Consider the following 12,025-nt stretch of genomic DNA (forward strand, 5'->3'; position numbering starts at 1 on the left):
CCCGGCGTCCGCCGCTCCCAATGCAGCGCGCGCGAGATGGAGGCCGGAGGGGTTGCATCATGCCATTGCCGCCTAGGGAGAGGACAGAAGAAGCGCTCGGCTGAGGCAGTAGGGAGGGGGACGGATTAGCGGCCATGGCAGCCGGCTGATGAGGCGGAAGACACGGCGAGCCTAACCTGCACTGTTCCGGCCGCTCACGGGTGTCACATGCTTGTGCGGCGGTGACACAAGTTCGCGGTGCCACCTCGACACGACGCGACGTCGCGAGCCCCATCCAAGCCAGGTATTGCTAATTTCGATTTCGAATTCTATTTCAAGATCAGCTATAATCTTTGGGAAAATAAAAAAGGAAACTCGTTTCCAGTACAATGGGATCAAAGTTTGTGTACTAAGGAATTTGTTAAGATTTGTTAGAAACTTAGAATAATAAATTTTGTAGAATATAATTATATGGCATATATGTTATGATCCTACTCTAGCTCCTTAAGATTAATTACTCCTATGCATGTTCACCGTGCATTCCTCCTTTTTGGTACGTATAACCTGGTGTAGAACTTCCGACTTCTTGAAACACTAAAACATCCAACTTACTAGCAGTTATTTGACGAAACTGATCCTGAAAGGATGTTGAAATATTCTTTTGTACAACACACAATCTTGGGAGAACCACATATTCCACATATTCTAGTTAGTGTAATGTTAATACTCTCTCCTTCCCTAAATGTTTGACGCCGTTGACTTTTCTAAACATGTTTGACCGTTCGTCTTATTCAAAAACTTTTGTGAAATGTATAAAACTATATGTATACATAATAGTATATTTAATAATAAATCAAATGATATGAAAAGAATTAATAATTACTTAATTTTTTTGAATAAGACGAACGGTCAAACATTTTTAAAAAAGTCAACGGCGTCAAATGTTTTGGGATGGAGGGAGTATATGTCTCTTGTTTCTATTAATTTTATGGAAATCCACAATCCGATTACAGGACTTGTCCAAAGGAAACGCTTTGTGCCTTTGCGTGCAAAAAGTAAATCTACCGTCCTTCTAATACCGTGAGGCTCATGTTATTATTAGAGCTGCTGGTATTTCCTCCTGATTGTTTGGCTCCAGAGGCCCTATGTGCAAAATACACAGGTTGTATTGGAGCTGGAAGCGCTGCAGCTTCATTCTCTAACATGAAAACAACAGAAGACATGGGTGGCCTATTATTTGGATTATCTTGCACGCACAACAGCCCTATGTGGATACATAGTAAAACTTCCATTTTTGAGCAACTCTCAGCAATGGATGAATCCACCAAATCCATGGCCTTGTCATCCTTCCATAAGCTCCATGCCTAAACAGTGAAATAGATCAGTCCATATAAAAGCGGTATAGTTATTTTGAATTTTTATGGACATAGAGCATTCCATGGTACTTACATAAGCTAATAGGTTGGGAAAGTCCATCAGCCGAGGTAAGCTAATCTTCAGACCACTTACAATCTCCAAGAGTATAACACCATAGCTATATGTGTCGGACTTGACTGAAAAGGCGCCATCCATTGCATATTCAGGAGACATGTAACCACTGCTTAACAGTTTTAGTAATAAGTAACAAAGGATTTTTCAGGAAATCAATGTAATAGTAAAAAACAAATTCCTGGATCACTCACTATGTTCCAACAACTCGGTTAGTATTGGCTTCTTGCTGGTTGCCACCGAAGATTCTTGCCATACCAAAATCAGATATCTTAGGGCTCATATCCACATCCAACAAGATGTTGCTTGATTTGAGATCTCTATGAATTATTGTCAACCTTGAGTCTTGGTGGAGATAAAGAAGTCCTCTAGCTACTCCTTTGATTATCTTAAACCTTGTTGGCCAATCAAGAGCATACTTACTTGCAGGATCTATCAAGAATGGTATACAATGTTCTTATAGTAAGGATAATTTTATCATCTTTGAGAAAGTACTGGTAAGTATCACATTGTTTATTGTAAATTTTGGTACCTTCAGATACTAAATATCTCAAGGTACCAAAAATTTTAGTGTAAAATTTAGGTATCTTGAGATACTTTTTCAAGAACAATAAAATTTCTCTATCAGTAAGCATGGAGTGAAGTTTATTGGATCGCATGGTATGTTTTTGAACAGTACCGAAAATGAAAGCTTCCAAGCTTTTGTTTGGCAAGTATTCATAAATTAGCAGCTTCTCATCTCCATGTATGCAACAGCCAAGAAGTTTAACGAGGTTCCTGTGCTGCAATTTGGCAATTAGAACAACTTCATTTCTGAACTCTTCTACTCCTTGTCCAGAACCCTTGCTAAGCCTTTTAATTGCCACTTCTTTGTTATCACCCAGCATGCCCTACACAATTTAATCAATTAATTTTTTTATTAAGAAAGTTCATCTCGAGATGCACTTTTTACCGCAATATAAGGGACGTGGTTTCGACCCCAAGGTTCCTTATTCGATTCTTAACACGCTCACACATTCTTCTTAATTATTTAACACCATGTTTCTTGTCGGTTCTCCCTTTTTTAAAAATAAAGTTCATCATCCATAATTGGGATTTTCATATGGTATCACTGTTTTCACTTTTCAGTAGTAAACTACTCCCTCCGTCCTATGGTATAAGGGATTTTGGGTAGATGTGACACCCAAAATCTCTTATATTTTTGGACGGAGGGAGTACTAATTGTGGCACTTCTTCTGTAATACTCCTAAAAAATATGCTCTAAAATTGAAGAATATTGTGCGATAGTTTTGTCCTACTGTAGTTTTCAATACAGTTTTTGTGGGCTACCTTATAAACCTTTCCGAAGCCACCTTGTCCGAGCATGTTGTCGTCAGAAAAATTATTTGTTGCAGCAGCAATGTCTCCAAAACTGACAAACGGGAGTTCTAAATTTTCATCACCAAGTTCATTTAATGCACTCAAGTATCCTAGCATCCTTTTCTGGACAACCTTATTCTGACGTTTGCCTGACAGGAATATCAATATCGTGTATTTTAATATTAATAGTAGTATTATTCTTAATTAGATAAGCTGTGAGAACTGAGAAGTGAGGTGGCTCGGTATCTACCTCTGCACTTGCGTAACCACACAAGGAACATGCTCATCAGCAGAAGCAAACATGCTGCTGTAACTGGGAGCAGAACTTTTATCACAGTCCTCTTCTTATTGTTAACTGCGAAAAGAAATATTTCACCAAAATAATTAGTACTTCCTCCACGCTAAAATATAGTAACGTAGTACTCAATCAGACATCACAAATATTATAGACTCTAATCGAGTACTAGGCGATGTTTAACCGAGTACTAGGATATTTTACAGCGAAGGAAATATATATGTAATTAACCATTGCCAAACACATTGAGCAATTCTACGGTCCTTAAGAAGGTATCATGAGGTATCAAAAATTTAGTGTAAAATTTGGTACCTTATAGTACCTAGTTACCAAAAGGTACCAAATTTACAATAGAAAAAGTGGTACCTTATGGTACCTCCTCAAGAACACATTAGCTCGAACACATTAGTTTCAGTGTTGTACCTAGTTCAGGCTTTGCCAGCCTCAAATAGAGATCCTGCCCTTTGTCGACATACCGAACGTCAATGACGTCACCCGTCCACATCACGCATCCGCTGCCGCCGCCGGCGCCTCGGATGTCCGCGGCGGCGTAGGCGACGCAGGAACAGTTGGCGAAGCACCTCGCCCTGCACTCGTCAAGCGTGGCGCCCGTGTCCACCGTGGCGTTGTCCGTGTCGGGGAGCTTCACGCCGCGCACCGGCACGAACCCGTCCGTGGTGCTCCCGTTGCCGCACTCCAGCGGCGCGTTCCTCCGGCAACCACCGGAGGTCTCCCTCATGGACCACTGGGAGGGGAACATCGGGCTGAACCCCGCCATGCAGCTGCAGAAGAGCGTCGACGCGGTGTTCACGTTGCACAGCCCGAACGCGCCGCACTTGGCGTAGTCGTCGCATACGTCGCGCGGCGCCTGCGCGAACGTGTTCCACCCCTTGCTGCTGGGATCCCACACGAGGCGCTGGATCACGCCGGCCTCACTCAGCACGAGGCGGGAGAAGGGGGCCGCGGCGGTGGCGGCGGTGAAGACGTAGGCGATCTCGTCGGGCTTGACCACCACCTGGTTCGCGAACATGGACGAGTACGATGCCATCTCCGGGACACCGCTGAACCACAGCCCGTTCCATGGCCCCGTGCGGTACTTCTTGCCGGCGCCGCACCACGAGACGCAGTCCGCTAGCCCTCTCGTGTCCATCACGCGGCGGCAGCCCCCCGTCGCCGGGTCGTCGGGCGCGCGCCACGACGTGAGGGACCACTCGGCGCCGGTCCGTGGGTTCCTGCCGAGCCTCATGCCGGCGATCAGGGTGTTCGACGGGTTGTCGAACGACTGCCACAGCACGTCGCCGCTGCCCTGGTCGCGCACGACGAGGTTCCCAGACTCGAGCAGCTGCACCGCCACCGATGGAGACGAGCCAGTCGTGTTCGACGACCAGGCGGCCTGGCCGGCGGCGCCGTCGAGCAGGACGAGCCCGCCCGTGCCATCGATAACCACTACGCCGGCGGTGTCGTTCAGTGGGCTGTCGCGGTTGGCCACCCAGACGGCGTCCGCCGACTCGGAGAACCATATCGCGAGGTATCTCCTGCTTGGCAAGCCGGGTGAGAAGAACCCCAGAGTGAAGGAGCCATTGGCTGACACGAGCGTGTCGCCATCAGTGAGGTTGCGGCCATTGCTGAGCGTGTCCGATGCAACGCCGGCGGCACGGTATTGGAAACAAAGGAGCACGGAGAAGAAGATGACGGGACGGTAGAAAATGTTGGTGGTTGCTGCTTCCATAACTGTTGATTCTTTTTTTCCTTGCATCTCCTTGGAAAATTGTTCACGGCCGCTGTGCAGGGAGCACGTACGCCGGCCGGCCTCAGTGTCTCACGACTCACGAGCACCATACATAGGCTGTGCTTAATCTAAATTTTGGATCCAAACTTCAGTACTTTTCCATCACATCAACCTGTCATACACACATAACTTTTCAGTCATATCATCTCTAATTTTAACCAAAATATAAACTTTACGCTGAACTAAACATAGCCATATACGGAATCTAGGAACTAGTAGTGCCCCGCCGCATAGGAAGACTGCAAGTGCGTTCCTACTTCCTGCCACCTCCGTCCCTCCGTACCAGTTTAAATGCAGCCGTGGATTCTCGTCTCTAACGTTTGACTATCTTATTTAAAAATTTTAATTTTTTAAATAATACGAACGGTGAAACGTTGAACATAAATAACGTGAAACTATGATCTTTCTGAGACGGAGGTAGTACAGTAATATCCCATGATTGACTAGCTAGATGAATCCATATGGGTGAGTTGCATGGTAATGCAAACTGCAAAGAAGATTGGCTGTCCATGGAATCATGGATGATTCGTGACTGCATATAACATGCATGGTGTACTCTCCGTCGTGATAGCCAGGGTAAAGCATCTTCATGGCAATGGTCAAAAGAGAGATGAATGGAAACATAAGTGAGGGATACTGTTGCCCTCGACCCCAAGAAAAGGAAACCATAATTCATCAAAGTGATAAGTCCACAACACATCCCTATCATAGTCGTGCTGTTGAAAACTGCTGGTAAAGTGACGATAGCTTTATTAAACTTCGTTTGACCTAGCTAAAGATCCGTGAAGTCGTGCTAAATGCTAGTACTACTGTACTTAAGTGGTTCAGAATCATATCGCGCAGAAAAGCAAGGAGCGTAGTGATCATCTGATTAACATCTCGCCTCATTCAAAAAGCCCGCGTGAACCCTGTTATTTTCCGATTAAGATGTAGATTCTATCTCGATTTTCACTATTACGTTTCGAAACTGCTTAAGGATATGTTTTATGAGAAAACTTTCTATACAAAGGTTTTTCTAAAACCACAAATAAATTTAATTTTCTAATTCATACTAGTAATTAAAACTTGACTAATCTTAAACTAATGACTTTCTCGTTTTATGTGCCGACCTGGTAGGCCTTGAGCCGTCTGGGGCCTCGTATTTATGGGCCTCAATAACTCAGTACGGCCCACTAGCCCATTGGACCAGGAGTCTCCCGTACATGCGGCCTGATTTGACCCAATCCCGTGCGGCGGCGGCCGCCGGCGGCACGGGAGCGGCGCCGCGCGGCGGGAGGAGAGCGAGTGGCTGCGGCCATGGCCATGGCCGGCGAGCCCGCGTCGGGTGGCGTCAACGCGGGTGCTGCCACGCGAGGGAGCAGACGGCATCGACAGGAAGTTTGCCAGCCTAGGGGGAATCGCTCTCGGCTGAAGCATTTGGAGAAGTAGCGGCGGACGCCACGGCAGCCGGCTGAGGGGGGAAGACGGCGGCCCTCACGGGGTTACAAGTCGTGGCGCCAAGCTCCCGGTGGCCGGTGCCACGGTGCCACCTCGTCGCGAGCCACTTGAAGCCAAGGTATACTTCTGAAGTTCTGATTTGGATTTATATTCCAAGATTAACTACTAGGACTTGGTCGAAGTTTTTAGATTGAGGATATTTTTCAGACTTTTAATTGGTGGTATTGAGTGAGCCTGAAGAAAATGATTGAAAGTGGATAAAAAGCGATAGTAAATAATTAATTTTGTCATCAAAGACTTTGTTATTCCCATATTTCCCCTCAAAAAAAATTGTCATGCCAAAATATATTGCACACAATCACGCATGTTATGATCCTACACTCCATACAGTTGTCTTGGGAGTGTTTTTTGATATAGCCTACTCCCTCCGTTTCACAATGTAAGTTATTCTAGCATTTTCCACATTCATATTGATACATCATGTATCAATATGAATGTGGAAAATGCTAGAATAACTTACATTGTGAAACGGAGGGAGTATTTTATAACTTCCCAACTTTTAAACTGTATACATCCAACTTAGAATAGTTTAATGAATTGATGGTAAAAATATGTTGCGATTCTTTTGCAGGACAGTGTATCGAGAACCACATTATCTACTGTTATTTTGTAATACCTGCACATTAAAAATACCATCTCAAGGGCCATGATAAAAGAAAAAACTCATCCAAAAAAAATGTAACATCTGCCCTTTGTTTCTAATATTTTATGGAAAAGAACAAACTAATTACAGAAGTGGTAAAATCTAAATGCTTTCTATGCAGAAAATAGGTAACATAAACATCTACCGTCCCTCTAATACCGTGAGACTCATGTTATTATTAGAGCTGCTGGTATTTTCCCCTGTTTGTTTGGTTTCAGAGGCCCTATGTGCAAAATACACAGGTTGTATTGGAGCGGGAAGTGCTGCCTGTTCGTTCTCCAACATGAAAACAACAGAAGACATGAGTGGCCTACTATTTGGATTATCTTGCACGCACAACAGGCCTATGTGGATACATAGTAAAACCTCGTTTTTTGAGCAACTCTCAGCAATGGATGAGTCCACCAAATCCATGGTCTTATCATCCTTCCATAATCTCCATGCCTGAACCAATAGAATAGGGTCCATATAAAATCAGTACAGTTAGTTTGCATTATATTCCTCCCAATCTTAATGAAATTTGGTCGCCGGTTCCTTCGGCCGACCCGGCAAAAAAAAAAGAAAAAAAGTTTGCATTATATGAAGATAGATCATTTCACCGTACTTACATAGGCCAACAAGTTGGGAAAATCCATCAGCTGAGGTAAGCTAATCTTCAAACCGCTTACAATCTCCAAGAGTATAACACCAAAGCTATATATGTCAGACTTGACTGAAAAGACCCCATCCATTGCGTATTCAGGAGACATGTAACCGCTGCTTAACAGTTTTAGCAATAAGTAACAAATATTGTTTCAGGAAAGGAAATAAATATCATTCTAAACACTAACACATAAATCACTCACTATGTTCCAACAACTCGGTTAGTATTTGCTTCTTGCTGGTTTCCGCCAAAGATTCTTGCCATACCAAAATCCGATATCTTAGGACTCATATCCGCATCCAACAAGATGTTGCTTGTTTTGAGATCTCTATGAATTATAGTTAACCTTGAATCTTGGTGGAGATAAAGAAGTCCTCTAGCTACTCCTTTGATTATCTTGAACCTTGTTGGCCAATCAAGAATAAATTTACTTGCTGGATCTATCAACAATGGTGAATAATGCTAATTAGTAAGCATTCAGCCAATTATATCTGGATCATGTGGTAAGTTTCTGAACAGTACCAAAAAGGAAGTGATCCAAGCTTTTGTTTGGTAAGTATTCATAAATAAGGAGCTTTTCATCTCCATGAATGCAGCAACCAAGAAGCCTAACAAGATTTTTGTGCTGCAATTTGGCAATAAGGACCACTTCATTTGTAAAATGCTCTAATCCCTGTGTGGAACCTGTACTGAGTCTTTTAACCGCAATTTCTTTGCCACCTCCCAACTTGCCCTGTATAATAACATCATTTTAGCATGATAAAATGTTGTAGGTTTCTCCACTGTTGCGTTTGTCTGTGTAAATTGTTACCTTATAAACCTTGCCGAAACCTCCTTCTCCAAGCATATTTGAATCACTAAAATTGTTTGTTGCAGTGACAACATCTTCAAAATTAATACATGGGAATTCCTGATTTTGCTCATATACTTCATGAGAAGCTCTAAAGTTTCCTAGCATCGCTCTATTCTGATTTTCATTATTTCTCTTTTCACCTAATAGGAACATCAATATCATAAGTACAATTACAGGAGGAAAACATGATATGAGTCGGTGTTGAGTATTGGCTCCTGCTGTACCTTTTGATATCCATTTCCAGACAAGGTATATGCACGTGAGCATTAGCACGCATGCTATAATGGGGACTACAACCTTGACTACATACCTGCTCTTTTTATGACCTATTAAGAGAAATGAAGAAGCTTTCAGAATTTCTAACCATAGATTGCAGGTATATGCATGGATGTTGCTTTTAATTGGATGTTCAGGCTATCTAAGATCTTTATTGTCATTTGTCACCACAGGGATAAAAGGTGGGCATACCTGGAGAGTCGGCCAACCGGAGGTACAAGTTGTCACCAAGATTGTTCCTCGCCATGTCAACAAGCTCACCAACCCAAAGCAAGCACCTTGACTGGCTGGCTGTGGTACCGGGAGAGCCGGTTATGGTCAAGTTGGTGTAAGCATAGGCCGTGCATGAGCAGTTTCGGCTACACTCAGCCGCGCACTCCTCAAAGCTTCTGTCCTGGACATAAAAGAACTTGTCAGGGAGCTTCATTCCAGGCATGGTCATGAAATGGTTCCCTTCTCCACATCTTAATTGTTGCTTTCTCCGGCATCCACTTGAAGAGTTGGAGCCGTTAGGCTCAAATCCATCCGGGCACTGGCATCTTGGGATGACCGACGTGAAGTCACAGTAACCGAATGGGCCACACGAGCCGTAGGGATCACAATCGCCAATGGCTGCTGGGCGTTGAGAATAGATTGCCCATGATGACGAGTTGACGTTCCAACTCAGGAGCCTGAAGGTGCCCGTGTAGTCAAGCATGATGCGCATGTATGGTGAGCCATCAGAGGTGGTGTAGATAACATAGAACTCATCCTGTGTGTTTACATATGTTTGGTACATGAAGGAGGTGCTGCTGCCATATGCTTTGCCGGACACCCACACACTGTCAAGCACAATGGAGCGGTAATATGGCTTGGTCCCGTGCCAGACGAAGACCTGAAGGTCTGAGCTGGGGTCTCCGCTGCATGAGAAGTCCCCCGTTGTTGGATCATCAAGGCCCTTCCAAGCTACAAGCCGCATGCCTACTTGCTCCTTGTACCTCAGCAGAATCTTCATGTTCGACAGAATGGTGTCAGTTGGGTGATCGAAACTTTGCCATATGGTTACATTGTTTGACAGCCGGAGAACCAAGTTTCCTGAGTCGAGCAGCACTGCATAAGCTCCGTCACCTCCGGTGACATTTGCCATTGTCGTCCAGACGGTGCGACCTTTGGAATCTGACAATACAAGGTCAGAACTATTGCTGATGGCGAGCATCGCTGATGAAGGTGTGGTGATTGGGTTGTCACGGTTAGCAACCCAAACGTATGTTCGCTCTGGGATGTTGTTATACCATATGCCGAGGAATAAGCTCTGGTTGGAAGTGGCTGGGGAGAAGAAACCGAGTGCAAAGACGCCGCTCTTGGAGACGAGCTTGCCGCTGGGGGAGATCAATCGATTTACCTGTGTCAGCTGATCATCGCATTTGCAGAAAGAGATGAGCAGCAAGTAGATGAGAACTGGGAGGTAGGCCATATTCATCTGGCCCTTGTTCTTCTTTTTTGGACAAGCAAGGCAGGAGCTCTGCAAAATCAAAATTAGATTATGCGATTAAAAAGACACAGAGTCTTACAAAAGAAGAGCCCGAGGAGAGGCGAGGCAACTGGAAAAGAAGATGTACATCTGATAAAAAGGAGAACTGCTCTCGTAGCTCTTGAAATTACCAGGCTAAGCTCTGCTAAGCTCTATCTGATTTAACTCCTGCACAATTGGGCAGCTACTTTTGCTTCTCCCTCTGGCTTTGGTGTTGGAAATTCTTCTGTTCCGTTCCTGCCACACCAACCACCAAGGTTCTTGCATTCATCTTCCTTTTCCTTCCATACTTTGGCTCTAAATCTCATTAGGTCTTGTTCTTCTGTTTCCTAGTTGCCTTCAAAAATGTAAATGTGAAGAAATAGAGCATATGTATCCAATTATCAGATGCATACTAGATGATTTCCCATAGTCTTAGAGCATGGTTGGACCGAAGAAAGCAAACATACGGCCAAGACATTTCTGTCCTTCCAGATCAGGATGCACGCGCAAAGCGAAAACGAAGTTCGGATACGACGAGAAAATCAACGAGAGCGAAACCGTTATACTGTTATTTTTTTTTCCTTTTTCCTTTTTTACCTTTCCCGGGACGGCAAAAGAACCTGGCCAGAACAGTACAACTGTAACTAATAAAACAAGGCTGCCAACAAGTACAATAGATCCTGTTAAAAACGGTTACAGCAAAAGGAGAAATCTCTAGTTAATTTCTGAAAGTTTACTACTCCCTCCAGGCTGATAATACTTGTCGTTTTGGATAAGGGTGTAGTCAAACTTTATAATCTTTGATTATAAATCATTTTTAAAATATTTGTCTTTTAAATATGGTGACTATATGTATAGATTAGTCTTAAAAAGTACTTTAATATAATCGTATATTTGTTAACAATTTTATACATATTATAATGAAAAATAATGGTCAAAGTTGTTTTTTAGAGACCGTGCCCTTATCCAAAACGAAAAGTATTATCAAACCGGTATGAAACAAAGAAATCAGCAATCAGGGCGATTTGGCCGTATCAGTAATAAGTAAATGGAATATATGTTCCGCTCAAAAAAAAATAGAAATCAGCAGTCAGGCGAGACGCAAAATTCCTTCTTGATCTTCTAACCTCCAGACTCCAGAGGCGTATTGGATTCAGATTGGAAGATTTTTGCATTAACGTTGTTTCCAAATAAGCCAGAAGACCAAAATGATCTGAGAGTTGAACGCGGCACGTTGATGATCTGCGTCATGACATCGACCTCACTCCACGATTAACCAAATTCCATTTCATGGCATCGGTAGCGCTGTACTAACCACCCGTCAGCCAACAAGTCTATAGTTGACGAGACCTCATGGGAAGTCCTAGTTACATACCTCATTTTTCGTTAAGAAACATTAAAAAAACAAAATAACTTAGTACAGGTAGCTTAACACAAAATAGTTTAGAGCAAATAGCTGGCCTACAATATATATGTTTTTTTAAAACACAGTATAACGTTCACACACTCACCTCTATAAACACATATTTGGAAAACTGAGACAACACATATGATTTTTGCACGGGCTATTAAAATAGATTATTTTACATAGAACAAATAGCTTAGAATAAATGATCCAAACTATTTGAAAAAAAAGAAGATCGAGCGTGGGAGTAAATAACATGTGACAAAAATCTGGTGAAGAAAAAAAAAAGAACAATCTGTCGCCGAG

At 43.4% G+C, this 12,025-nt stretch overlaps 2 protein-coding genes and 1 long non-coding RNA gene across 6 annotated transcripts; 1 reads left to right on the plus strand and 2 right to left on the minus strand.

Annotated features, from left to right (window-relative positions):
• Window positions 1-940: 940 nt before the first annotated feature.
• On the minus strand, window positions 941-4,949 carry LOC4337118 (receptor-like serine/threonine-protein kinase SD1-8). 3 transcript variants are annotated; one of them, XR_001545363.3, is made up of 7 exons: window positions 3,545-4,949; window positions 3,077-3,181; window positions 2,797-2,975; window positions 2,147-2,357; window positions 1,662-1,899; window positions 1,429-1,532; window positions 941-1,343 (listed from the first exon to the last, which is right to left on the minus strand). XR_001545363.3 is itself a non-coding variant. In XM_015780096.3 (7 exons), exons 1-7 carry the CDS (start codon window positions 4,875-4,877, stop codon window positions 1,041-1,043), a joined length of 2,517 nt encoding a protein of 838 aa, XP_015635582.1. In that variant the 5' UTR covers window positions 4,878-4,947; the 3' UTR covers window positions 941-1,040. The 3 variants fall into 3 exon arrangements, 2 of the variants coding, with proteins under 2 accessions (XP_015635582.1, XP_066166033.1); XM_015780096.3 differs by having other exon boundaries at window positions 1,429-1,576; window positions 3,545-4,947; XM_066309936.1 differs by lacking the exons at window positions 941-1,343; window positions 1,429-1,532; window positions 2,147-2,357 and having other exon boundaries at window positions 1,700-1,899; window positions 3,545-4,948.
• Window positions 4,950-6,081: 1,132 nt separating this feature from the next.
• Window positions 6,082-10,743, plus strand: LOC9266638 (uncharacterized). Its single transcript, XR_003241745.2, has 2 exons — window positions 6,082-6,465; window positions 8,996-10,743. It is a non-coding gene; the product is annotated as an uncharacterized lncRNA (long non-coding RNA).
• On the minus strand, window positions 6,917-10,281 carry LOC4337119 (G-type lectin S-receptor-like serine/threonine-protein kinase B120). Of its 2 annotated transcripts, XM_026024566.2 has the most exons (7): window positions 9,015-10,281; window positions 8,771-8,872; window positions 8,505-8,686; window positions 8,216-8,426; window positions 7,896-8,133; window positions 7,659-7,806; window positions 6,917-7,494 (listed from the first exon to the last, which is right to left on the minus strand). In XM_026024566.2, the coding sequence occupies exons 1-7, from the start codon at window positions 10,279-10,281 to the stop codon at window positions 7,192-7,194; spliced, it is 2,451 nt and encodes an 816-aa protein (XP_025880351.1). In that variant the 3' UTR covers window positions 6,917-7,191. The 2 variants fall into 2 exon arrangements, with proteins under 2 accessions (XP_025880351.1, XP_025880350.1); XM_026024565.2 differs by having other exon boundaries at window positions 8,505-8,872.
• Window positions 10,744-12,025: the final 1,282 nt, after the last annotated feature.

Source organism: Oryza sativa, chromosome 4 (assembly GCF_034140825.1).
Source record: "Oryza sativa Japonica Group chromosome 4, ASM3414082v1".
NCBI lineage: Eukaryota > Viridiplantae > Streptophyta > Magnoliopsida > Poales > Poaceae > Oryza > Oryza sativa.

What these genes read in the sequence shown, in the direction of transcription:
- LOC4337118 (XM_015780096.3), bottom strand. Translation starts at nt 4,877, where the DNA reads ATGCAAGGAAAAAAAGAATCAACAGTTATGGAAGCAGCAACCACCAAC. An exon ending in GCTGGCAAAGCCTGAACTAG is followed by an intron (nt 3,182 to 3,544) that starts GTACAACACTGA and finishes TTCTTTTCGCAG; the next exon opens with TTAACAATAAGAAGAGGACT. An exon ending in GTGGTTACGCAAGTGCAGAG is followed by an intron (nt 2,976 to 3,076) that starts GTAGATACCGAG and finishes TATTCCTGTCAG; the next exon opens with GCAAACGTCAGAATAAGGTT.
- LOC4337119 (XM_026024565.2), bottom strand. Translation starts at nt 10,281, where the DNA reads ATGAATATGGCCTACCTCCCAGTTCTCATCTACTTGCTGCTCATCTCT. An exon ending in CCGGTTGGCCGACTCTCCAG is followed by an intron (nt 8,873 to 9,014) that starts GTATGCCCACCT and finishes TTCTCTTAATAG; the next exon opens with GTCATAAAAAGAGCAGGTAT. An exon ending in CTTGGATCACTTCCTTTTTG is followed by an intron (nt 8,134 to 8,215) that starts GTACTGTTCAGA and finishes CATTGTTGATAG; the next exon opens with ATCCAGCAAGTAAATTTATT.